We start from the raw sequence: 27702 nt of genomic DNA, 5'->3' as shown, positions 1-27702 counted from the left end.
TTGTTCATTTAAAAATAAAATCTAGATTGTAAATAGCTCTTTTGAGCAGAAATATTTTTAATACTTTCTTAAACTTACTCTTGCTATGAATCTCTGTCTTTATTTCAGGAGGAAGAGGTTTTGTTCCAGTGTAGTGGACACCATTTTGCACCAAGCTCAGATTTCTATGCTCGCTGTGTATGTCATTCTTCCTCTGTGTGTTATACTCATGATAATTACTATTTGGTTGAAACATCTCTATATTTTTACAGACAAAAGACACAAGTGAAAAAATATATTGGCATGTAGTTGTATATGTTTTAAGTTTTCAAAAGCTATTTCTACATGAGTCTCTTGGACGCAATCCATTTATAACTCTTAAAGCTCGCTTCTGAGCAATTAACACTTTCCTTGCTAATGACTGGTTGCCCCAAAAATAATGCCGTGTTCAATGACTGAGTGAAAATAGCCATAGTATGCCACTTGTAGTGGCAAATTGTAAAGCAATGTAGCAGAGCTAAGCCTCTTACAGAGATCTCTAATATGTGAAGATCAGTTCATTTTCTTGTCAATGTGCACTCCAAGAAATTTTGTTGTTTCCATTCTTTCTATTGGCTGATAACCACATTCACACTTATCTCCACTCTTTTTCTATTTTTGTACAGAACTGAATAAGGCTGGTGTTACTGGAATTTAATGAGTGACCATTCACCTTGAACCAATTAACCACATCTGAGGGTATGTGATTAATGGATTTCTCAAGATTCCTATCTGTTCTACTGCTAATAAAAATTGTGGTATCATCAGCAAATAATGTAAATTTACACAGCAGACTTGTGCATGACGGTAGATCATTTATAAAAATCAAGAATAATAGTGGCCCAAGAATTGAACCCTGAGGCACTCCACATGCAATGAAACTCCATTCAGACGGTGCAGAGACATCACATACTCCACCTGAGCTATTCAAGACAACTTTTTGTTTCCTGCCTTGGAGATATGACTGTAGCCAATCGCATGCAACACCACTTATTCCTACTAATTTTGCTTTTTGTGAGAGAATCTGGTGATAATCACAGTCAAACGCTTTAGACAAATCACAGAAGGCACCATTTTCTCATTATGGGTTTCTAGGACTTCATTTGCAAGTGCATAGGTTGCGTCTTCTGTTGAATGGCCCTTTTGAAAGCAAAATTGGCTCTTGCTGAGAACTCCATTCTTCATGAGATTATCAGTAATTCTTACATGTGTTAGCTTTTCTAGAATGTTAGAGAAATCTGTCAGCAAAGAGATAGGTCAATAATTAGTTAATCCAGTTTTATTGCCCTTTTTGTACAGGGGCTTCACAATGGCATACTTAAGTATACTGGGAACAACATCTTTTTGAAGGGAAGCATTGAAAATATGACAGAGAATGTCCCTTATATACATACAAGAACATTTCAATAAATTATTAGAAATATTATCAATCCCTGTAGAGTTCTTACTTTTTAGAGACATGATGATTTTTTTTTAATTTCATCTACAGTGACAGGATTAAAGTGCATTTCTGGAATTGTGTTTGAATAAACAGCTTGACAAAGAATTATGGTTTTATCAACATTGGACTTGCAGCCAATCTGTTGAGTTACTGATAGGAAGTGTTTATTAAAAATCTCAGCCACTGGGTTATCAACTAGGGTACCTTCATATCTGATTTTATTGACATCTTCTTTGCTCATTGTATGTCTTCCTGTTTATTTTTTACAATGCTCCAAATTGTTTTTATTTAATTATTAGAATTATCGGTTTTCTTCTAATAATAAAGGGCTTTAGATTTCTGTATTAGTTTCTTTAAAATTTTGCAGTATAATCTATAGTGTTCCCATTTATCTACATCTTTAGATAATCTTATTGCAGCATAACTTTCCTTTTCGGTTTTCCATGACTGTTTTATACCTTTTGTAATCCAAGTTTTACATATAGAATTGGAAGCACTGTTGCTGACTCATTTCTTTGAAAATATTTCTTCAAAAAGAGCACAGAATTCATTTATAAAACAATTAAATTTAGTATCAATATTATCAAGGCTACATACTGAATACCAATCCATTGGCTGCAACCTACGGGTGAAAGTTTCTTTTGCCTCCTTGTTCATTACTCTTATGAACTTCGATTGAGGAAATTGTTTTTTGAACAGATTAACATCACAAAGGGCGAGAATTTGTCCATCATTGTCTGAAAGCCCACTCATAACTTGCCTGACAGTATAATTCTGATATCTACTTACTTCTAAAAAAATATTATCTATCATAGTTTGGGACTCAGGTGTAATTCTTGTTGGAAAGTTTATTACCAGTATCAGATGATAAAGGTCATCACAATCTCAAAGTCAATTTTATTCTTATTTTCTGTCATAAAGTTTATACTGAAATCATCTAAAACTACTATATCCTTTGCTTTTGCCTGTAACCCTGACAGCAGGAATTCCATTATATGTAGAAAAGTTTGTATGTCACCTGAAGGTGCCCTGTAGACAGCCAGCACAATTATTGTGTAGAAATTAGTTATTATTTCAGTTGCACATGCCTCAAATTGTTGTTCCACACAATATTTCTTAATGTCTATAGCTTTGTATGCTACCACATCCTTAACATAAATTGCTGCTCCACCTTTGTCTTTACTTTCCCTACTGTACTATAGATGGCAAGGCACAGTTATCAGTAAGATGGCACTCAGTTAAACACAAAATCTGAGCATTATTTATACAATCGTTTTCATTAATATTAATAAGAAGTTGATCTGTTTTGCTTAAGAGGACTTTTATATTTTGATGAAAGAAAGAGATACCTTCTTCTTGATTTTTTATTCTATTGGTGTTGTTGTTTCCTGACAGAGAATCCAATCGAGTTTCCCATGAGACAGGAGGGAAGAGATACTTGACACTACCTCCTGTTGTCCCTTTTTTTTCTTCAGGCCCACACATAAAAAATTGTTGAGATGTGAAGGAGGCTCGGTATTTCTTCTGTGCAACAACCTTTTATTTGGATTGCTTGAGGAAGATTTCTTCCCATTTGTTGCATGTGGTATTTCTGTTTTCCCTGTAGATGTCACATCTTTTTCTTCTTCAGATGATGTTAATTAATCTTGTAGCTGAAATCACAACTTCAGTGTAGGAGAGTGTTTTAGATGGACCCAGCCTTTCGGTTTGTGCACCAGCTGACAAGTTATTTTTCTCATTTACATTTTCAGCACCTGGATGTCTTTGTATTCCCATTTCTAGTACAGTTTGTGACTTGTTTCCTGTAATCATATTACTAATATATTCTCTAATTTGATGACACAAAAATAACTTTCCCTTGTTGCTTAAGCGCATGATATACCTGGTACTTCATGGGAATGACATTTGAGGAAAATGCATTAGGAAATGATTTAGCAATTTTCTCTAGTTTCGTATTAGTATTTTTGATTTCTTTGTTGACACATGATGTAGGAATTAAGTCATATCTTGTTAGTATGCTTGAGAGGATGACATTTACATTTCGTAAATTGTTTAGGGCTTTCACTGTTTCTCTGACAGCCTGTTTAGCATTATTATGATACACATCATTAGAACCTCCTATTAAGATAACTTCATCATATTTTGTGAGTGTCTCAGATAGTTTATTTCAATCCTTTGTTACTTCATACATAGGTGCACCTGGTTTTATGAAAGATGTTATGTTAATGTTCACTTTACTAAGCATCTTTGAAATATTTTGTCCATGACTATCAGCTAAAATGTGGGCTCATTGTATTACATTATTTGAAAAGTGAGTCACTACACAATAGAATGCACTTCAAATAGAAACTCTGTAGAGGTCATATACAGACATCAGTTTTATATAGGTTGTGGACCCCAGTTCAAAGTAATTATTTAAAAATTGCGTATTGTCTATGGTAGCCTAAACAAGTAAATGACAGTACACCATAAACCAAACAACAGACAATGCAAAAATTGAACAGCTCGGTGCCACAAACACAGGCATCACTGCTACTTTGAGTCATTCACTATGGTATAATCTTTTTTTCCATTTCCACAATAACTACAACACTTGCCACAGAGAAAATTTTAAACTTCAAACACGCCATTTAAAACTCTGTGCTCAAACACCAGAGTACATGGAGTTAGAAATGTGCAATAAAATGAAAGGTTGTAATATATTTACCATGGAACTTGGTTCTCTGAAAAAATTGCTTTTTAATCTTTGGGTGGAAAAGTGCTATTACTCTATTGAAGAGTTCATTGAGGACAGTTGCACAGTTTGAACAAAGGAATCATATATTTCATTTTTGTACACTGAAAACTACAATAAGTATTTGTGTAACTATATGTCAGAAATGTATATAAAATAATGTAAACTTTTGTATGTCCCCTAAAATGTTCTTATTATAAAATTTAACATGTTGCCTATACAAACAAACTGAATGGTTTGAAAACTTTGTGTAATAAAATGCATAGACCTCATTTCACATTTCACTGGTGGTCTAATGAACTGCCAGTGAGGACTACACTCAAATAAACATGATCAGCCAGGGAAGTCACAGAGCCATACCTGAGCTTTACGGCTTTCATACATTCATGATGTTTCATAGATCCCATCAAGTTTAAATTGGAATTAGTTAAATACGATATGACATACTTTTCAGTACATAAATTCATAGTGAGGAGATCTGTAGCTTATGCAGAGCTGGGGCTTGCATATTTGGCCATCACCATCATGAATTTACTTTGCAGGCCAGGCATAGCCCCTGCATTATCTCATGCAGCTATTTGTCAACAGATTCACTGAGCTGAGCGTCCTGCAGCTGCCAGCTGCAGTGCACCACTACATGGTGTGCAGATCATGGTAAACTGAGCTGCAGCACAGGCATCTACTTGTGTCCATGTGATCACATGTCCACATAACACTGTATCTGTGTTCCTCTGTGATGAGTACTTATGTTGCTGCTGAGCCCCTCAATAGCAGATCAGCTACAGCCTCCAGGTAGACTGCCAATCATACCTGAGATTATGCTACGGACACCAATGCCTGCCACTCATGTTACCCAACTGACAGTGCTACCTCTGGCCTTCACCAGGCTCAAAGTTGCTGCCATGCAACTACTGCTCTAGAAGACTTCACTTCCTCAACTCAATACTGCTAAAGATGATCAGGGAATTTTTCCTACTGGGTATGGGCTAGACAAATCATCACAGAAGGTAATTTCTGTTGTATTGTTGTATTTTCACAAAAGGACATTTCAGCTTTATTCACATGTGGTCCTTCATCCTCAAATTGAACTGAATTTAGTTTGAACTCAATGAACAGTGCTGCTTCAAGAAAGCCAATCAATCATTACCTTATTACATCAATGGACAAGGCACTATAGTTGGCGATGAGGGTATTGGTTTTGTGTGTTTTTTTCTCAGTGCTCTTCTTTCATCCAACATATACTTCAGTTGGCATCATGGCTACTAGCTTCATAATACATGTGACACTCGCAGTTTGTGTAGATTCTCAGTGTTGTAATCTTCTCTTTGACTACCATGGATTCTGTTATATTATGATGCTGGTAAAACTGCAAATCTTGCAGAAGGCAGACAGTTGACGTCCTCATCACACTTGTGTTTGGTCAGGCAGTTGTTGAGATGCCTCTCCCTCCACTGCCCCCACTGCTAGGCCAGATTCTGTTCTGCCTCCCTCTGTGGCACCTCCGACTCTGGGACCAGCTACCAATATACCACTGACACACTCGCTGATGGCTGGCCCAGCATGGACCTATACACTGATTGCCCACACACTGCTGGCCCACCTGCTCCACACCACCAGCCTGCATATCACCAGTCCCAGAACTTCTTTCAATTCCTGCGCCACAGATTCTGCCAGCACCTTTGCTGCAGGTCCTGTCAACTCCTGCAAGAATGGATACAGTCTGCTCTGATACCATATGCTCCAGCTCCATCAGCTTCAGCACCTGACCACTGTTTGCTGGCTGCTGCACTATCTCCTGGCCTCACATGTCACCTGGCTGCCTCCCCTCCACCACAGTGAGCCCAATGATGCTATGTTGTATCATGATTTGCCCAGATGATGCAGCAATATCTGGCCCCTCTTCCAGAGGATGGCGGTGCCCAGACAGGATGAGAATGACGGGGTCACTTTCCCTGTTCCCAGATGTCTCTTCCTTCAGTTTACTGGACACAAGTTTCAGTCTTTCTTGACTGGTTGCATGTTTTCTACTATATTGATCTTGCTTGTGTGCATGTTGCTGGGGCAGTTACTCATACTCCTTGTGTTATGATAGCTTGTATTCACATCTTCCCAAGGTGGAGTGTGTCCACCATGTGCCAGACATGGACTGTTTTCTTCTTATTTTTCACACCTATGTTCACTTGTTCAGTAGGCTTTCCTTTATAATTCATGTTCCTGTCAAGCAGCTGCCCCTTCTTGAGACCTCTCTTCCACGTAACTTGGGCTGTTTGTTCCTATGTTCTTCCTGTGTGCATTCCCTTACATGCTCTCATTGCCTCCAGCTCATTCATTCCAGGGTTGGGCGACTCCGAACCTGCTACAATTTTTTCCATTGCATTCAGACAGGTCATCCAAAGGTTTTTGTGTTTGTGCCTAGTTGGATCACTGCCAGCCTATTGCTGCCCTGTTCTTGTGCCATACGGCATTCCCATTCTTGAATGAAATTCTCACTCTGCAGTGGAGTGTGCGCTGTTATGAAACTTCCTGGCAGATTAAAACTGTGTGCCGGGCTGAGGAGACGGGGTACTGGCAGAATTAAAGCTGTGAGGATGGGGCATGAGTCTTGCTTGGGTAGCTCAGCTGGTAGAGCACTCGCCCGTGAAAGGCAAAGGTCCCGAGTTTGAGTCTCAGCCCAGCACACAGTTTTAATCTGCCAGGAAGTTTCATTCCAATTCTTGTTCACAGGCTTCTATAACAAAAGTTGTTCTGGTGTCTGGTTTCACCCTGTCAGCTGTTGACCACTTTGAGGCTGATGCCAGCTCTTTCATCTGTCCAGTCATCCACGACTCTGTTCCAGCCAGCCCTCTAGCTGCCAGCCCAGCTAGTGCTGCAGCTGTCATTGGTGCCACCTCTGCGGCCATTTCCACACTAGGTAGGGCCATCCACACTTGTACCGCTATGGCTGTCCCTTTTGTGGCTGACCCTCTCAATGATGGCACCACTGCTGCCTATTTTGGCATTGCCACAGCCATCCCTGTGACTGAACTCGCTGTTAATACCGGGCCTCTCGACAACGCTGCTGTTGCCACCACTGCCACTGCCACTTTCTCTGTGGATATTGTTGCTGCTGGCCCTGTGGTTCCTTCCTTTTTCATGCCAATTCCCTCTTGCTAGGCCCACTTGATGTCATTCTGACCACTGCCATTGCCACGATCACCTCTTCCTTTACCTTCCCTGCATCCCTACAGCAGTCCCTGTTGGTGCCTGAGTTGGGCCTGAGTTGGGCCTGAGTTGGGCCTCTATGGACTCTTTTCTGCTGGCTCAGCCTTTGTCTGTGACTTTCCCATAATCACCTACATCAGACTGCTGCATTTCCTACAAGAACACATCATGCTTTTTTTGTCAGAATCACTCTTTTTGTTCACTGCCTGATTGTCTTATTGTCTCATCCCAGTCCACTCTGGTGGCTGCCAAGAGCCTGCTTCCCTGGTTGCTGCACTTCTCTGAGATGGTTGCACCATCTGCCTCAAGGGGGAAGGAGTCACCACACATTCAGCCACCACACTTGTGGATATGCTTCCAGGCCAGGTGTGGCACCAACATTATCTCAGGCTGCTGTCTGCTTACAGATTCATTGAGCAGTTTACCACCAAGCCTCCTGCAACCACCATTACATGATGTGCAGACCATGGTAAATAGCACTGCTGTCTTAGGCACCTACTTGTGTTCACTGGCTCACATGTTCTCATGACAGTGCCCGTGTTCCTCTGCAGTGAGTATTTAGCAAGCCACTGAGCCCTTGACAGTCAGTTCAGCTGTGGCCTTCAGACAGTTCGCCAGCCCCACCTGAGACTATATTCCATACCCTGACACCTGCCACTGCTGCTACCCAACTGACAGTGCTGCCTTGTGCTTTCACAACACTCCCAGTTTCTGCCATGTGACCACCACTCCAGAAGACCTCGTTTTGTTAGCTACACACTGCTACCAACGATTGTGGAATTTGTCCTAGTGGGCACTGACTATGTATTGTCACATAAGATTATGTCCGTTGTTTTCCTGTATTATCACAGGACATTGCTGTGTGGACCTTTGTCCTCAAACTGTAATGACTTTAGTCAGTAAACAAATGATGTGACTTCAAGCTTGCCTTTTAGTCACTACCTTAGTAAACAACTTGGCAGGTCGCTTTAAGGTCTTCAAGGATGTAGAGTATGGCATAAGATATATCACACACAAATGTGCAAATGCTGACACACACACACACACACACACACACACACACACACACACACACACGTTCTCTTGATAACTGCTCTCTAAACTCCATGGTTAAATCGTCATTTACAATTCTGTGGTAAAATATTTTTCTTCTGCAACCTGAAACTACATGGTCAGTATATCTTATTGTTAAAATTTTATCATCATGATCAGATAAACTATTGACCATTGGTTTTACATCTAATGACTATAGGTTGTTGGGTATAAAAACAAATCGTCAGTGGCTATTGCATTATGCCTTCAGCCCTCACAGGGAATTTTACTGTGGGAAATAATACAAAACTGGGAATCAATGATCCTAGGTATCCTGTCATTGCCATGTGATAGAAAATCAACATTAAAGTCCACACAAATAATGATTCTCCAGTTAAGTCTGTGTACGATTATTAAAACTGTCTCTACATCCTTTATTAAGCTTAAGATATTTATCCTCTTAATTAAAACTTTATTGAACATCTTGCTTAGGTGATGGTCAACAGCATGTGCAAATTTTACAAAATGCGTAACATTGTGCTGTCTGTGATAATGTTATTTTTTATGCTACTTGTTTCAGTTTCAATGAATTTAGTTGATACTCAGCAAAAAAAGAAAGGAAAAAAAAGGATCATTTGGTATTGTCACAGTGTCTACTTTTGTATGTTGTACAGCTCCCCTTCGGTGAGGGTTTAAAACTGAAACCAGTAGCAGAATAAATAACATTATCATAGACAGCACAATGTTATGCATTTTGTAAAACTTTATCGCAAGGGGAATTCTATTGATACTGAACAATAACACAAAGGGGACTGAAGAAAAAAAAGTGCAAAGAACTAAGAGAACACACTATGTTCTTACACATCAATTGTATACAACTGAGAACACAATGGCTCTTTTGCATAATTGCAAATGTAAAATTATTGAGTAACATCCACCACTAATATATACCTACTGATTTCCACCACTTCATTTTTCAATGAAGTTTCTGACATGACATTTTGACAGGAATGCTCTCATATATTTACACTTTACAGTTTCCATATAATGGTGGCTTGCTCATTGAATCTTAACATGAGAATCTAAGAAATGGTGCCTTGTGATAGCAATCAACTGAAACCTCTGCAGTAAATATTACTGTCAATGTAGAAGATTCTGTTTTTTGTTATATCTAACAAGGCAGCTTGTCACTGTTCTTGTTACTCTGGACTGAAAGATTGACTTATTTAGTTATAAATAAGATTATCATCTGGCTGACAGATTAGATTACTCCACTTATGCCTTTAGGTAGGATTTATTACTCAGTTTTTTCCACAAAAGCAATTACTTTAGTATTGAAATGAAATGTAATATTAGAATGTTGTTGTCAGCATATTAGGAGCAGAAGTTGACTATTGTTAAATTTATTTGAGGTGTTAAAGTATCTCTGCTGTCAATTCAACAAAATTGCAGGTAGTAGACATGTAGTTACCTCTTTCACAAATAATGCTTTCTGTAAATACAAACTTAACTCTCTAATGATTATCATTTAATTTTTTATCACAGAGGTATTTCAAGACAGGTAGAGAACCATATTACCTCCTCCTACATCACTCTCATGTCTATATTTAATTAGTCTGAATTTGTAACATGCATTTTAAATAGGTAGGAAATGTAAAAATATAATTATATGTAGGATGTTACTGATACTCTGAAAACGTGAACAGCATTTCAGTTCATGGAACAATATATCAGACACAGTTCAACAGTAATTTGCTTATCTTCTATTTATCACTACATTTAAGGCTAAGAGAAAGTTACTTTTTATATTTCTGTATGTTTCTAGGTTACCTCATCTTTGAAGTGATTCCACAGATTTGACTACAATACTTAATATAACTACTCACATGTGGCTGGAACTTGGAGAACGCTGGGCTGAATAGGGTGCAACTTCAGGTCCCTCTGTAATACTGTTTGGAACTGTTGCCTCCCAGAGTGAATTGCTGGCACTGAGAGAATTTGTTGTCATTCCCATCAAACTCTGCTGTCGCATAATTTCTGGCTGGTTAATGCTGCTTTGCCTGCTGTACATGACACTGGACATACTTGCAGTCTCAGATTGATAAAAATCTGTGCTAGCACCAAGGTATGCCACTGTGTGAGACAAGAAAGAAACAAACCAGAAAACTTAGATAGTGTATTCTCCATAATATACAAGTCAGTTAAATTTGTTAAATTTCATGAGACTGCTATTTAATTTATACTGCTTGTGGTGTAGCACGGATAGACTAGGTAGCAGAAAGGAAGGTAGTCAACAGGGGCTAGTTCTCATTGCCACAAGGTATTTTCCTTTATTTCACCAACAGTTAGGCCATTAGATATGATATTCTGTTTATGATGTATTCAATATCCACTTTATATTTTTGTTTCACAGGCACTGATTTCAAAGTGAAATACCAAAAAGGTCATAGAATACTTAAGGAGATGATTTCTGTTACTGAGTAATTTTGTGGGTAGTGAGAACTTATGAAGTTGCCACTGATAACAACATAACTAAAGTTACTCTTACTACCAACATGATGGAAATACAACAATGGCAACCAGATAATATATTTATCTGGTCATCACAATGCTGATGATTACTACGAACCAACATCTTTATAAGAATACAAGATAAATAACCCACAAAACAATATCTGTGGACACTGCTGGAATTAAAAGATTAAGGAATAAGTATTTACACCAACATATTTGAAAACTGAAACAAATGAGTGATAACTGAAATTAATTTTAAGCCCCAGATTGCATCCCTGACAATACACAAATGATTTGGATTGCAGGACTGTACATGACTTAGTGAATTCAATTTGGAATGGCACCTGCACATAATGCAGCCAGAGACTCTAAATCTTGTAGTGTGAATTGAAAGGATGTCTGGATATGTCCCTAAGGTATCACACATCTTACACTTTCTACATGAGTTTCTGTTGCATCAACAGCAATTGCTCAACGACTGTGATGGATAGCTTTCTGACCAGTCATATCAGCCATATCTTAAACACCCTTGGTGTGTAATATGTCAGAATATGTACAGACATGGAATCAGGGTTGTATATTTTTCTCAGACAATGTACAGACATGCTATCAGTGATGCCTATTGTTGTTCAGAACAGGTTTCCACAGTCTTTGCCATATGTGGCTAGGTAGTTCCCTGATGAAATATGGCTTGTGGAGTTGCTTCTAGGAGAAGCAGTAGATTATGCTTGGAAACCTTCCTGACATACTGAATTTATTCAGGTATAAAGGAATCAAGAACACTTCTTAGTTAGTTAGTTACATGTCCCATGGCTTAAACTGCATACTAGATCCTAATGCTGTGGAACAAGTCATTTTACATTCCCACTTCTTTCTTTCTTTTTCTAGTTCCTGCCCCACTTTTTACACATTAAAGTGATAGAAATTCTCTTATAGAATAGAAGGCCTTGTCGAGGAGAAATTTTCTCAGTTGGTTTTCAGATTTTTCTTCATAGTCTGTCAGACATTTATATCACTGGGTCAGTGATCAAAAACTTTTGTTGCAGCATTTGTTCTGCTTGAACTGTTCTGGTTTATTTACAAGAAACTTCATAAGGGAATAAATATACTGTGAAGCAATACTGTGAATGCCCAACTCCTGTCCACAGCTCATGGTCGTGCGGTTGCGTTCTCACTTCCCGCGCCCGGGTTCCCAGGTTCGATCCCTGGCGGGGTCAGGGATTTCCTCTGCCTCGTGATGACTGGGTGTTGTGTGATGTCCTTCGGTTAGTTAGGTTTAAGTAGTTCTAAGTTCTAGGGGACTGATGACCATAGATGTTAAGTCCCATAGTGCTCAGAGCCATTTGAACCATTTGAAGCCCAACTCCTTAAACACATATCTACAAGATTATTGTGGGTGATCACCACATATTATTCTTGCAGCTCATTTTTGCATAATGAAGACTTGCTTTCTTAAAGATGAATTGCCCCAGAACATTATTCCATATGACATTATTGAATGAAAATATCCAAAATATGTCAACCTACTAATTTGTCTATCCTCAAGATCTTCAGTGATCCTAAGTGCAAATGTGGATGAAATAAGTTGTTTGAGGAGTTCCAAAATGTTATTTTTCCAAATTACATTCTCATCAATATGAACACCTAAGTGTTTTGAAGTTTCCACCCTGCTTGTTATTTCCTCATCATGTGTTACACTTTTTATTTAAGTAGTGCCCCTAGATATGCAGAACTGAATATGTTGTGTCTTTTTATAATTGAGATTGAGACCATTCACAGAAAATTAGTCAGTGATGCTTTTAAGAACACTGTTTACCATTTCTTCTATTTCTATATGTATGCATGGATTGATCGCAGTATTAGTGCTATCTACAAAAAGAACTAATTCTGCTTGTTGTACATTAGACAGAAGATCATTTACCTATATGAGGAACAATAGTGGACATAAGGCTGCTTGAATTACTAAGTACAACTTCCTGTGTTCTTCTGGTTGACATGAGATTGTCCATTGGTTGCCTATCCAAGGAGAGTACCACCCCCACCCCTCCAGCCTCTGAATAAAAATAAAATAAAAGTAATAAAAAATACAGAATTATTTTTTCAGAGCTACATATTTTCAATTTTTTTACAAAACAACCTTATCTCCTTCAAAATACTCTCCATTATAACTAATACATTTGTCCCACTGGTGCTTCCACAGTTCAAAACATTTTTTGCAGTCATCTTTAGAAATGCCTGGCAGCTCCTCCCTCATTGTTTCTTTTTTATTTTTTAGTGTTGTCGACTCAGTGTTCTTTCATACCCCCTTCCATGCATGGATATGAGAAAAAGTCAGACAGAGCCAGGTCAGGTGAGTAAGTCGCATTGGGCAGCATTAAGTGATTCGACCTGATGTTCCTTTTGATTGTCAGTCAGAACCTGAGGAACAAACTTGGCAGCAACGTTTTTCATTCCCAAATATTCTGTTACAATTCACAGAGATGAGCTCCAAGATAACCCACTAATCTCTGACAGTTGATCAATTGACTGTTGACTGTCTGTGAGCACAAACTCTCAAATTTTTCAATATTTTCATTGATTTGGGCAGTTGATGGACATCCAGATTGAGGTTTGCCATCAATCAACATGTCACCATTTTTAAATTGAGCAAACTACTAATACACTTGCATTTTTCCCATAGCATCATCTTGGTAAGTTGTTTCCAACATTAAAACAGTGTCAGCAGCATTTTTGCTGAATGGAAAATAAAATTTCACAGCTGCATCTTGTTCACTTAAACTTGCCATCATAAAAAATGAAACAAGAACAAAACAACACTAGCAAAAACAATCACTTCAGACAAACAGGACAAGCCAGGTCGACAACACAGGCAGCACTGAACTGGCAACGAGTTGTGCTCTACACGCCTAGTGGCAGAAACATGTACTACACAAGCTCCGCCCATGGCAATGTCACTACGTTTTTTTTTCTGTCCTTTTTTTTTTTCATTTCCATTTTGTTTGGGGGAGAATACTATGAGTCACACAGTCAGATGCCTTAGATAGGTCACAGGAAATACCAACTGGTATTGCCCTATTGGCACTTCAGATGAGCCCACTTTGCATGTGTCCATTCAGTGATATAGGGTACAGAGTGTTGTCAACCAGAGTAGCTCCTAAAGTGCATACAGCCATCACTGTATAGGCTTAAGTGAGACACATCCAAAAATACTCCTGTTTTGCTCTCTGCTTGCCTGTCAGATCACTTATATCCTCATTTCAGTCTGAGCAGTTCATGGTTTCTGAATAATGGGAGCTGACACAACAGAATGTGTGTTACCAGTCTAGCCTGTATTGAACTCACAGAACAACAGATCCATATATGTTGGAGGACTCAAGCATCAAGCAAACACTAAGGAAAAAATGCTGTATTGTCCATTTTACCCAGATAGAAATCAGTCATTACTTGGGTCACACTGAGTGGCTTTATATGACACTGTTTCATCTCTTTGACCACTCATTGCTGTGTAGCAGCATGCCCATACAAGGTGAAATAATATTGTATGACACTCATTTCCTGCAGATTGACCATTCTCTCTTTTTCAAACTCATTTTCATTCTGATACTGTTTCATTTAATGTTGACAACACATACTGGCATATTTCCTGCTGCTGCTTTGTTTGGTAGCTCTTCACTGAATGAGCCTGATAAAACACCAACCTTTCTGGTGACACATGAGTGGATATGCTGAACACACTCCATATCTTTGTATTCTTAATCACTTATTGCCGGTACACTGTTCCATACATTCTTATAGTTGTGATTGGATTCAGTCATTCCTTCTGAATGATACATTACTGTGTATGAACCACTCTTTCAAATAGTCAGAAGACATGTGTTGTCCTTTTATAATAAACTGTCTTGAAATTCAGATGAACTGGTAAATATTTTTCTTGCAACTGAAATCCTTGAGCAAATATTTGCTGGCAGCCAAAGTTGATAAAAGACAAAGTGGACAATGATAGAGAGAATGTGAAAGATTGTTGACATAAATTGATGAACAGAAGAAAATTCCCTTCTTGTTACAAAATGCCTTTGTGCAGAGATATAATACCAACCATCTTAAACTTTCAAAATAGTGTCTAATGATTTAATTTAATTTCCATTACTTATTCACATTATGTGTCTGTCTCCATAGCCAATTCGACAATTCCTAGTACTGCCAAGCGTCTTTCCTTCTTGGGAGAAATATAATGTGGTTCACTTAGTCTCGTGGAACAACTGCAGAGCTACATGAAAGAGAACCAGCAGTTCTAGTTTTAGAAGCTGACACTGATGGTCAAGAGAACAAGACCAGTGTGATATTCAAATGCCCTTCAAATATTGCTATTTCTGGGAATGAAACTGAAGTAGTTCAGCAACACTATGTGGTTTTCTGAGCAACAGAGTAAAGTCACTTCACAATGAAATGCAAGTTTATACATTGAAGCACCAAATAAACTGGTAAAGGTATGCATACTCAAATACAGACATGTAAACAGGCAGAATATAGCACTGAGGTTGGCAACACCTATATGAGACAACAAGTGTCTGGTGCAGTTGTTAGATTGGTTACTACTGCTACAGTGGCAGGTTATCAAGATTTAAGTGAGTTTGAACATGGCATTATAGTCAGTGCACAAGCAATGGGGCATATCCTCTCCGAGGCAGTGATGAAGTGGAGATTTTCTTTATGGCCATTTCACAAGTGTAATGTGAATATTAGGAATCTGGTAAAAGATCAAATCTTCAACATCACTGTGGCTGGAAAAAGATGCTACAATAACAGGACCAATGATGACTGAAGAGAATTGTTCAATGTGACAGAAGTGCAACCCTTCAGCATATTGCTGCAGATTTCAATTTTGGGCCATAAGAATGTGTCAGTGTGTGAGCCATTCAATGAGACATCATCGATATGGGCTTTCAGAGCCAAAGGCTCACCTATTGATAACTGCATGACACAAAGCTTTGCACCTCATCTGCACATGTTGCCTGGTTGGACAAATCTTGTTTCAAATTGTATCAAGCAGACGGACATGTATGGGTATGGAGACAATATCATGAATCCATGGACCCTACATGTCGGCAGGGGACTGTTCAAGCTGGTAGAGGCTCTGTAATGGTGTGGGGAATGTGCAGTTGGAGTGATATGGGACCCCTGATAAGTCTAGACAAGACTGACAGGTGACACATACATAAGCATCCTGTCTGATCAGCATCCATTCACATCCATTGTGCATTCTGACGGATATGGGCAATTCCAGTAGGATAATGTGACACCCCACAAGTCCAGAATTGCTACAGAGTGGCTCCAGGAATACTCTTCTGAGTTTAAACACTTTTGCTGGCCTCCAAACTCCCCAGACATGAACATTATTGAGCATATCTGGGATGCCTTGCAACATGCTGTTCGGCAGAGATCTCCATCCCTTCATACTCTTATGGATTCATGGTGTCAGTTCCCTCCAATCGAGTCCATTCCACATCGTGTTGCAGCACTTCTGCATGCTCATGGGGGCCCTACATGATATTAGGCAGGTGTATCTGTTCCTTTGGCTCTTCAGTGTATATTCTTCATTTCTCTTTTTGTATGGCTGGATTTTATTGTTGGCTCCATGTTTTGTACTGTTCAGAGTGAAACAAGTGATTAGTTTAGTAAGAGAGATCGAGGTATCTTTGTTTCTGGAAATAAATGTTGAACTGGGTACAGGAGGTAGGACTGTGCGGGCAGCAGAACATAAATTACTTGAATTACTTTTTGTGGGTACTGAAAAGGGTCTCTTTGCATGTTTCAAATGTTTAATCTCAGTATCTGTGTTCTAGTACTCAGATTAATTATGATAAACATTGTAAAGAAACCTGAAAATAAAATGATAAATCAAACAAAAGTCAAGAAAGGTGCATGCAAACAGTGGAATGTACCACATTAGATTTAAAGCAATATAAAAGAACACTGTTGCCTGTTCATATAAAATTCTTGGAAGCAATACCATCTATTATACATTCCTGTTTTTTGTATTAATGAGTATTTATCATTTAACATAGAACAAACTGTGTCATGTGAAAGTTGTTTTGCATACAGAAAGCAACATATGCTATTTATAAAAGTCCTCAAAAGTAAGAATGCATTTGTAAATTCAGGTCTGAGTAATTTCAAACAATGCTATCTGTCATTAATAAGCTACCTACATACAGCAGATTAAAAAAGGTAACAACTGCTAAATTTAAGTACTTTCTATTTCTTAGAATGGTTAGTGTCTAATAATTATACTTCTCAAACTAGAAGAGATATATGTTTAACAAACAGTATTAGAAAATCATAGCTAACAAAAGGGGCCAATCATAAACAGGTGGTTCATAGGGAATATCAGTACTGAAAACAAGTGACAATATTGAATGTCTTACTACATATTATGTTAGTTTTTTCATATAGAGTATCATTTGTATAGTGCTCACACACAAGTATATCTAGAAAAGATAATGAAACAGAAAATGCACACAAACTGAAACAGCAAGCAGAAGAGACAACAACTGAAAACAAAATTCAGGAATTAACATGAAGGAAAGATAAATAGCATAAATGAAACTATAGTTCATTCAGTACAAGTACATATATAGTAACTCATAATATTCATTTGTACTTGTTTATTTGTTTTTCAAGAGATGAGAGACAACACAGGAGCATGGAAGATAGAGCAAAAGATTAAACAGTCTAGGATTTAAAAAAAGTGATAACAGGGGAAGCAGGGTAAAAGAAATTTATATGGCAGATATAAATAGCATTTTCACTCACCAGTTAACTGAAACTACTCACCTGTTGTGTCTCTCATCTCATGAAGGGCAACCTTTATTTCCTGAAACTTCAGTGATCAATATCAGTCACTATGTTTGTGTACACCAGTAACACTTTTAATTATATGTTGGGTCAACAAAATGTTTCTTCTAATTTCCATAATGGCAGCAAGTGCTTTATATCTACATGTATCTAAGCTGCCAAGTCAAAAATTCCCTAACGAACTTGCCACCAGTAAAGTTCTGTTTTTTTCTTGTGCTAGGTGACTTAAGTCCATCAGTCCTGTCATGCTAAATTTGAATATAATCAAATAGATATGTATTATGTTCATTCCATGGGCCACTAAGACAAGATTTTGTGTGAATCTCAAACTTTCACCATTTCAAGACAATGACTTTTGCAAAGTAGAAAAAAGTAAATACTCACTGATATGTTGTATGCTTCCCTATTACTCACAGAACATAATACTGGGATTAAGTTACAACTGTGTTGTTGATTCACTGATAGATCACCTGATCAAAAATCCCACAGAGAAGGGTAAACACTATCAGACTCAGTGACACTTTCTTCCAGAAAAAAAGGAAAAGATAAGCTATTCAGAAAAATTGGCTGTTTCAAAGAATAGATATTGTTATTTTTGATGTTGTCCTTGTCCTTTTTTGCAGTGTCCCTTTGACTGCAGAATCTAAATGGCTGCCCTACATTATTCTCTAAAGTGTACCTTTTCCTGAATAGCTTATCCTATCTTTTTCCAAATGAAAGGGCCTTGTCCATGAGAACTTTTCAGTAGTCTTCTTTCTGTGTGAGATGATTTGATGCCACATTGAAAGCACATGAACTTCAAAATTTGCATTTGGTTATAATTTTAAGATAAGCATCATGGTGAATACCTCAGTTACATCCAAATAATGAACTGCTAGAGATATTCTGATTTTCAGTCGTTCTTTAAATACAGTCCTACCATGAGCAACATCATTTACAGGGCGTCATGAAATCTCCTCTGACATATGTTCACAAATTTTTTAAGTATAATCATTTAACCCAATAGTAATTTGATGAATGTTACATTGTCCTACACTTTTTTCTGTCTCTTACCATTATGATCATTTTTGTATATCTGTAAACCTAAGCACTCAAGCTTTGATTTTTCTATACAATTTTAATCTTTGCTCCCATTTTTGTTGCCAAATTAACTAGTTCTTCAGGCCAAACTCCTTGTTTTATCCATGCTCTATTTTGCAGATCTTAAATGTTGTTTGAAAGACATTTTAGTATGTAAACCAAATTCTTATTTATTTTGTTGTCTAACAAAACTAAATTAATACTTTGGTTATAATAGAGGGAAACATTCCACGTAGGAAATATATATCTAAAAACAAAGATGATGTGACTTACCAAATGAAAGTGCTGGCAGGTCGACAGACACACAAACAAACACAAACATACACACAAAATTCAAGCTTTCGCAACAAACTGTTGCCTCATCAGGAAAGAGGGAAGGAGAGGGAAAGATGAAAAGATTTGGGTTTTAAGGGAGAGGGTAAGGAGTCATTCCAATCCCGGGAGCGGAAAGACTTACCTTAGGGGGAAAAAGGACGGGTATACACTCACACACACACACATATCCATCCACACATATACAGACACAAGCAGACATATTTAAAGACAGAGAGTTTGGGCAGAGATGTCAGTCGAGGCAGAAGTGCAGAGGCAAAGATGTTGTTGAATGACAGGTGAGGTATGAGTGGCGGCAACTTGAAATTAGTGGAGATTGAGGCCTGGTGGATAACGGGAAGAGAGGATATATTGAAGAGCAAGTTCCCATCTCCGGAGTTCGGATAGGTTGGTGTTAGTGGGAAGTATCCAGATAACCCGGACGGTGTAACACTGTGCCAAGATGTGCTGGCCGTGCACCAAGGCATGTTTAGCCACAGGGTGATCCTCATTACCAACAAACATTGTCTGCCTGTGTCCATTCATGTGAATGGACAGTTTGTTGCTGGTCATTCCCACATAGAATGCGTCACAGTGTAGGCAGGTCAGTTGGTAGATCACGTGGGTGCTTTCACACGTGGCTCTGCCTTTGATTGTGTACACCTTCCGGGTTACAGGACTGGAGTAGGTGGTGGTGGGAGAGTGCATGGGACAGGTTTTACACCGGGGGCGGTTACAAGGGTAGGAGCCAGAGGGTAGGGAAGGTGGTTTGGGGATTTCATAGGGATGAACTAAGAGGTTACGAAGGTTAGTGATACTTCCAGCAGAGAGTACGAGTGTAGGACAGTAAATCTTTGACGAGGGCTGTTTGGTTGAATCTGGGAGTGGGGCTGAAGGTGACGCCTTTGGATAGGACAGAGGTTTCGGATTGGGAGAGAGGTTTGGAGGAAAGGTTAACTACTGAATTAGGGTGTTGTGGTGCCAGATTGTGTTGCTTGGAATTTTGAGGTTTTGGAGGGAGTGGAGCTGGAAGTGGGAGACTGAGTAGATGGCAGAGACTGGGTTTGTGTGCAATGAGAGATGGTTGAGGTTTGCTGGAAAGGTTGTGAAGGGTGAGTGAGTTGCCTTTCCGGAGGTGGGAAACCAGGAGACTGGAAAGTTTTTTGAGGTGAAGGGTGGCATGCTGTTCTAATTTTCGGTTGGCCTGTAGGAGGATGCTCTGAATAGCCGGTGTGGATGTGGGAGAGGAAAGATTGAGGACTTTTATTAAGGATAGGAGTTGATGGGTGTGTTCATTGGGTGAGTTGATGTGTAGGTGAAGGATTAGGTGGGTGAGGGCAATGGATTGTTCAGTTTGGAACTGGTATAGGGACTGATGGAAAGAAGGGTTGCAGCCAGAGATGGGATCTTTAAGTGTGAGGCCTTTGGGGGTTATGCCAAATGTCAGACAAGCCTGAGAAAATAAAATATGCGAGCGTAATCTGGCTAGGGTGAAGGCATGTTTGCAGAGGGAATGTAAATAAAACTTAATGGGGTCGTTGTGGGGGTGTTGTGAGGGTGACGTGGTATTGGAAGGTGGAAAGTGTAACATGAGGTTGAAATGAAAATGAAAGATAAAAATATATGGGGAGAGATAAGGGTGAACTAGCAAGTAACTGGAGATCTGGTATGAAAAAAGGCGAAAAAGTGTTGGTTAAGTTGATCCTGTGGTGAACTTGGGTTGGTAGACAGTGATGTGCATGAAGGTTAGGTGGTTGTGTTGCCGCTAAAACACGTTAAAGGACGGAGAAATTCGGGAAAATTTCGAAAAAACGTGTAAATGTACTAAAAGGAGTGGTGTTGTGGTGAAAGATTACGAAAATGGGGCTAACAATTGTCTGACGAAGAAATAATGACGTTAAAACCTGTGGGGAGCGGCTAAAAATGATCAGTGATGTGCGAAAAACGGAAGTGGAAATAAAGTAAAAGTTATAAGAACTAGCCGAAATGGTTGTTTAATACGTGAAAGCAGCTGTTATTGAACTAGAAACGGTGGATTTTATAGCGGCGGTAGTGTTGAAAGCGGAAAATAAAAATTTTTTTGGTTATGGTTTGGAAGTGGGTTACGTATTATTGATTATATATAGGCGGGATAAAATTGTATTACGGTAAAAAGGGGAAGGTGAATACAAAGTGAGACTACTGGTAAAAACAGAAAGAGAAAATAAAGAGAAAATAAGACGACAGGAAAGATTTCGAAATGCAACAGCGACAATAACAAACGTAATTGTTGGGTTCAAATTAATGATATGGTTATAATAGAGGGAAACATTCCACGTAGGAAATATATATCTAAAAACAAAGATGATGTGACTTACCAAATGAAAGTGCTGGCAGGTCGACAGACACACAAACAAACACAAACATACACACAAAATTCAAGCTTTCGCAACAAACTGTTGCCTCATCAGGAAAGAGGGAAGGAGAGGGAAAGACGAAAGGATTTGGGTTTTAAGGGAGAGGGTAAGGAGTCATTCCAATCCTAGGAGCGGAAAGACTTACCTTAGGGGGGAAAAAGGACGGGTATACACTCGCAAACACACACATATCCATCCACACCTTCAGCCCCACTCCCAGATTCAACCAAACAGCCCTCGTCAAAGATTTACTGTCCTACACTCATACTCTCTGCTGAAGTATCACTTTGCCACGAAGAAGAATGATCCTAATCCTACCCCTAATGATCCAACTCCCCAAGACACTATCCAAATGTAACTCTGCCTGCAACAGTTCCGTCCTCTGTCACAGCGGGACCCACCTCCTCTTCCTCAAAATCACCCTCTCCAAACCTTCCAGGAATTTCTGACTTCCAGCCTTGCCTGTCAATCCTTCGTAAAAAACCTTAATCCTACTCCCAATATCACCACTGCTGAAGCCCAGGCTATCCGTGATCTGAAGGCTGACCGGTCCATCATCATTCTTCCAGCGGACAAGGGTTCCACGACCGTGGTACTTGATCGTCGGGAGTATGTGGCTGAGGGACTGCGTCAGCTTTCAGACAACACCACATACAAAGTTTGCCAAGGTAATCCCATTCCTGATGTCCAGGCGGAGCTTCAAGGAATCCTCAGAACCTTAGGCCCCCTACAAAACCTTTCACCTGACTCCATCAACCTCCTGACCCCACCGACACCCCGCACCCCTACCTTCTACCTTCTTCCTAAAATTCACAAACCCAATCATCCCGGCCGCCCCATTGTAGCTGGTTACCAAGCCCCCACAGAACGTATCTCTGCCTACGTAGATCAACACCTTCAACCCATTACGTGCAGTCTCCCATCCTTCATCAAAGACACCAACCACTTTCTCGAACGCCTGGAATCCTTACCCAATCCGTTACCCCCAGAAACCATCCTTGTAACCATTGATGCCACTTCCTTATACACAAATATCCCGCACGTCCAGAGCCTCGCTGCGATGGAGCACTTCCTTTCACGCTGATCACCTGCTACCCTACCTAAAACCTCTTTCCTCATTACCTTAGCCAGCTTCATCCTGACCCACAACTTCTTCACTTTTGAAGGTCAGACATACCAACAATTAAAGGGAACAGCCATGGGTACCAGGATGGCCCCTTCGTACGCCAACCTATTCATGGGTCGCTTAGAGGAAACCTTCTTGGTTACCCAGGCCTGCCAACCCAAAGTTTGGTACAGATTTATTGATGACATCTTCATGATCTGGACTCACAGTGAAGAAGAACTCCATAATTTCCTCTCCAATCTCAACTCCTTTGGTTCCATCAGATTCACCTGGTCCTACTCCAAATCCCATGCCACTTTCCTTGATGTTGACCTCCACCTGTCCAATGGCCAGCTTCACACGTCCGTCCACATCAAACCCACCAACAAGCAACAGTACCTCCATTACGACAGCTGCCACCCATTCCACATCAAACGGTCCCTTCCCTACAGCCTAGGTCTTCGTAGCAAACGAATCTGCTCCAGTCCGGAATCCCTGAAGCATTACACCAACAACCTGACAACAGCTTTCGCATCCCGCAACTACCCTCCCGACCTGGTACAGAAGCAAATAACCAGAGCCACTTCCTCATCCTCTCAAACCCAGAACCTCCCACAGAAGAACCACAAAAGTGCCCCACTTGTGACAGGATACTTTCCGGGACTGGATCAGATTCTGAATGTGGCTCTCCAGCAGGGATACGACTTCCTCAAATCCTGCCCTGAAATGAGATCCATCCTTCATGAAATCCTCCCCACTCCACCAAGAGTGTCTTTCCGCCGTCCACCTAACCTTTGTAACCTCTTAGTTCATCCCTATGAAATCCCCAAACCACCTTCCCTACCCTCTGGCTCCTACCCTTGTAACCGCCCCCGGTGTAAAACCTGTCCCATGCACCCTCCCACCACCACCTACTCCAGTCCTGTAACCTGGAAGGTGTACACAATCAAAGGCAGAGCCACGTGTGAAAGCACCCACGTGATCTACCAACTGACCTGCCTACACTGTGAAGCTTTCTATGTGGGAATGACCAGCAACAAACTGTCAAACACAGGCAGACAGTGTTTGTTGGTAATGAGGATCACCCTGTGGCTAAACATGCCTTGGTGCACGGCCAGCACATCTTGGCACAGTGTTACACCGTCCGGGTTATCTGGATACTTCCCACTAACACCAACCTATCCGAACTCCGGAGATGGGAACTTGCTCTTCAATATATCCTCTCTTCCCGTTATCCACCAGGCCTCAATCTCCGCTAATTTCAAGTTGCCGCCACTCATACCTCACCTGTCATTCAACAACATCTTTGCCTCTGCACTTCTGCCTCGACTGACATCTCTGCCCAAACTCTTTGTCTTTAAATATGTCTGCTTGTGTCTGTATATGTGTGGATGGATATGTGTGTGTGTGTGAGTGTATACCCGTCCTTTTTCCCCCTAAGGTAAGTCTTTCCGCTCCCGGGATTGGAATGACTCCTTACCCTCTCCCTTAAAACCCAAATCCTTTCGTCTTTCCCTCTCCTTCCCTCTTTCCTGATGAGGCAACAGTTTGTTGCGAAAGCTTGAATTTTGTGTGTATGTTTGTGTTTGTTTGTGTGTCTGTCGACCTGCCAGCACTTTCATTTGGTAAGTCACATCATCTTTGTTTTTAGATATAAATTAATACTTTTGTTCATATACAGACATGTCTATCATTGTGGTTGTGTTAAAGCATGTGGTATAACTAATTCCATATTTGCAAACCGTTGATTCACTGGACATTAAGAGACCATTGAATATTGATTTACTATATATGGAGAAGACTTTATATTGTATTCCATAACTAACTTATGTAAGTTTCACATTTCAGACTGTCTCAAAATGCTATGTAGAAATGTAAACACAACTGCATCAGTTGTTCAGGTGGCTGGTGCAACATCATTCCAGTGTTAGTTTTGGTGTAACAAAAGTCTGAAAGATTACCACTGTTATATATTTTTGTCATGGATGCCATCTCGCAAGGTAAAGTTATGACTAATGTCCAGATAAAATGGAACAGCAATCAGTCTTGAGACTGACAGAACATCATAAAAATTGAATACCCTGAAACTGTTATGAAACTGTTATTGTAAGAGGCAGTCAAATGAAAATGAGACACATTGAAGAAGTAAGTAAACCATTTATTATTTCAAATGTAATAGCTACAACTATTAATATGTTTATCTCACTGTGAGACAAGATGGTCAGTGCTATCATGGAAAAATGTTTGCAGTTGCCTGTTGAACCATGATTTTATGTAGGCATGCACCTCTTTGTACAAAGCAAAGCAATGGCCATAAATGTCTTTCTTCAGGGCTCCAAAAATATGGAAATTACATAGGGAGAGACTGGGACTGTTTGGAGGATGTGTAAAGCCATTCCATCAAATCTTCTGCTGTGTAGTTAAAACAGTCTTGACAAAAGGTGGGTAAGAATTATTCTGAAACAGAACTGTGCCATATGTCAACATAAATTGGAATTTGGACTTAATGGCACACTTCAGTTTTTGCAAAGTGATGATATGATGTGTCCGTCCTGGCCTACTGCTGTCTGCCAATGACAACTTATCTTCTCAGAATAATTTATTGCTTTCGAATAGATGCACACTTGACATACTGTGGTCACCTTACACAGCAGAATTTGGGCATGGATTTCACTTCCTGACACTATTTCTGAAACAGCAGTAAACCTCACTGTTTCTCTTTCCTGCCCTCCGTAATGAAGCTGGATACATGCATGACTCACAGACTTCATGTGCAGCGCATTTAACAGGATAATGACATAGTGGTGACTGCACATGTTGTTCTCTTCTGATACACAATAAAGGGGATGTCTATACATGCCTACCTGCTTTACCAGTGTCCTCACCAAGCTGATTATACAGGGTGAAGTGAAATTTGTGGACTCAGGCTTCACAGTGTGACTTCTCACATACCAGCCATAAAAAAATGTCAGTCACAAAATTTTGTCTGGCGAGTACATAAGGCAGAAAAAGGATGTGAACGAGTGGCAGTCTGGCAACACTGTACCACATGTATGGTAACTACCTGTGTTAGTAGATGTTAATTGTGCTGTACAGTTCGTGCAGTGGATAGAGTTTTGGGTTAGCATGCAGGAGGTTGATGGTTCAATCCTGGGATGAGGCATATGTTTTTTATTTGGTAAATGTAATCCATGTGGTATGGTATCTGGCATCTACAATTGTAGAAATGGAAGATTGGTCAGCTTTGAAAGAAGCCCTTTCCACATTGTGGGTGTGAATTTATTTGCACCATTTCATCTACTAGATGCAAAAACTATTTTGTTTGTACCCTTCTCCAGTGATCCCATAGATTAGTACCAACTATTATTCTTGCCTTGTTCAGGTCCATTACATTTTGTTAGGGCCTTATGTTACCAGTAGGACTAGCAACGTGCTTTGCAGATAATGTCCAAACTCGGTTACTATTTGTATGTGGTATCACCACGGTTCCACTAATAATACCTTTCAACATTGATTCTGGTAACCACATGTTGTTTAGTATGTATCTCAATGCATTATTATTATTATCTTTCCTTTCTCAGACCTTAGGCCTGGTTCGGAATGAAAGTGACGCGGACCTTGATCAAGCGTCACTTCCTTTTAACTGTACGGTATATGTTACATTGCGTTTAGGAACTTTTGGGTAATTGAACATGTATCAATAATTACGGATTTCTGAAGTTGTATATATAAGTTTGGATGTAGCTGTATTGCATTGATGTACTGGTGGATATTGCGTGGTATGACTCCTGTAGTTGAAAGTATAATTGGTATAATGTCAACTTTATCCTGATGCCACATGTCCTTGACTTCCTCAGCCAGTTGGATGTATTTTTCAATTTTTTCTCCTGTTTTCTTCTGTATATTTGCTGTATTGGGTATGGATATTTCAATTAGTTGTGTTAATTTCTTCTTTTTATTGGTGAGTACGATGTCAGGTTTGTTATGTGGCGTTGTTTTATCTGTTATAATGGTTCTGTTCCAGTATAATTTGTATTCATCATTCTCCAGTACATTTTGTGGTGTATACTTGTATGTAGGAACGTGTTGTTTTAAAAGTTTATGTTGTAAGGCAAGCTGTTGATGTATTATTTTTGCGACGTTGTCATGTCTTCTGGGGTATTCTGTATTTGCTAGTATTGTACATCCGCTTGTGATGTGATCTACTGTTTCTATTTGTTGTTTGCAAAGTCTGCATTTATCTGTTGTGGTATTGGGATCTTTAATAATATGCTTGCTGTAATATCTGGTGTTTATTGTTTGATCCTGTATTGCAATCATGAATCCTTCTGTCTCACTGTATATATTGCCTCTTCTTAGCCATGTGTTGGATGCATCTTGATCGATGTGTGGCTGTGTTAGATGATACGGGTGCTTGCCATGTAGTGTTTTCTTTTTCCAATTTACTTTCTTTGTATCTGTTGATGTTATGTGATCTAAAGGGTTGTAGAGGTGGTTATGAAATTGTAGTGGTGTAGCCGATGTATTTATGTGGGTGATTGCTTTGTGTATTTTGCTAGTTCTTGCTCGTTCTAGAAAGAATTTTCTTAAATTGTCTACCTGTCCATAATGTAGGTTTTTTATGTCGATAAATCCCCTTCCTCCTTCCTTTCTGCTTAATGTGAAACTTTCTGTTGCTGAATATATGTGATGTATTCTATATTTGTGGCATTGTGATCGTGTAAGTGTATTGAGTGCTTCTAGGTCTGTGTTACTCCATTTCACTACTCCAAATGAGTAGGTCAATATTGGTATAGCATAGGTATTTATAGCTTTTGTCTTGTTTCTTGCTGTCAATTCTGTTTTCAGTATTTTTGTTAGTCTTTGTCTATATTTTTCTTTTAGCTCTTCCTTAATATTTCTATCATCTATTCCTACTTTTTGTCTGTATCCTAGATATTTATAGGCATCTGTTTTTTCCATCGCTTCTATGCAGTCGCTGTGGTTATCCAATATGTAATCTTCTTGTTTAGTG

General features: G+C 39.4%; 1 protein-coding gene across 1 annotated transcript in view; it reads right to left on the bottom strand.

The window, feature by feature from the left end:
* The window catches only part of LOC124545109 (rabphilin-3A), a 1015241-nt gene that overhangs the window by 87837 nt on the left and 899702 nt on the right, over positions 1-27702 (bottom strand). The window contains exon 11 of the mRNA XM_047123925.1: positions 10313-10559. Coding sequence (XP_046979881.1) covers positions 10313-10559 — 247 coding nt within the window. The remainder of the gene's footprint in view (positions 1-10312; positions 10560-27702) is intronic.

Source organism: Schistocerca americana, chromosome 8, assembly GCF_021461395.2.
Source record: "Schistocerca americana isolate TAMUIC-IGC-003095 chromosome 8, iqSchAmer2.1, whole genome shotgun sequence".
Taxonomy (NCBI): Eukaryota; Metazoa; Arthropoda; class Insecta; order Orthoptera; family Acrididae; genus Schistocerca; species Schistocerca americana.
The sequence above is the reverse complement of the archived record's forward strand: the minus strand, read 5'-3'. Positions and strand labels throughout refer to the sequence as shown.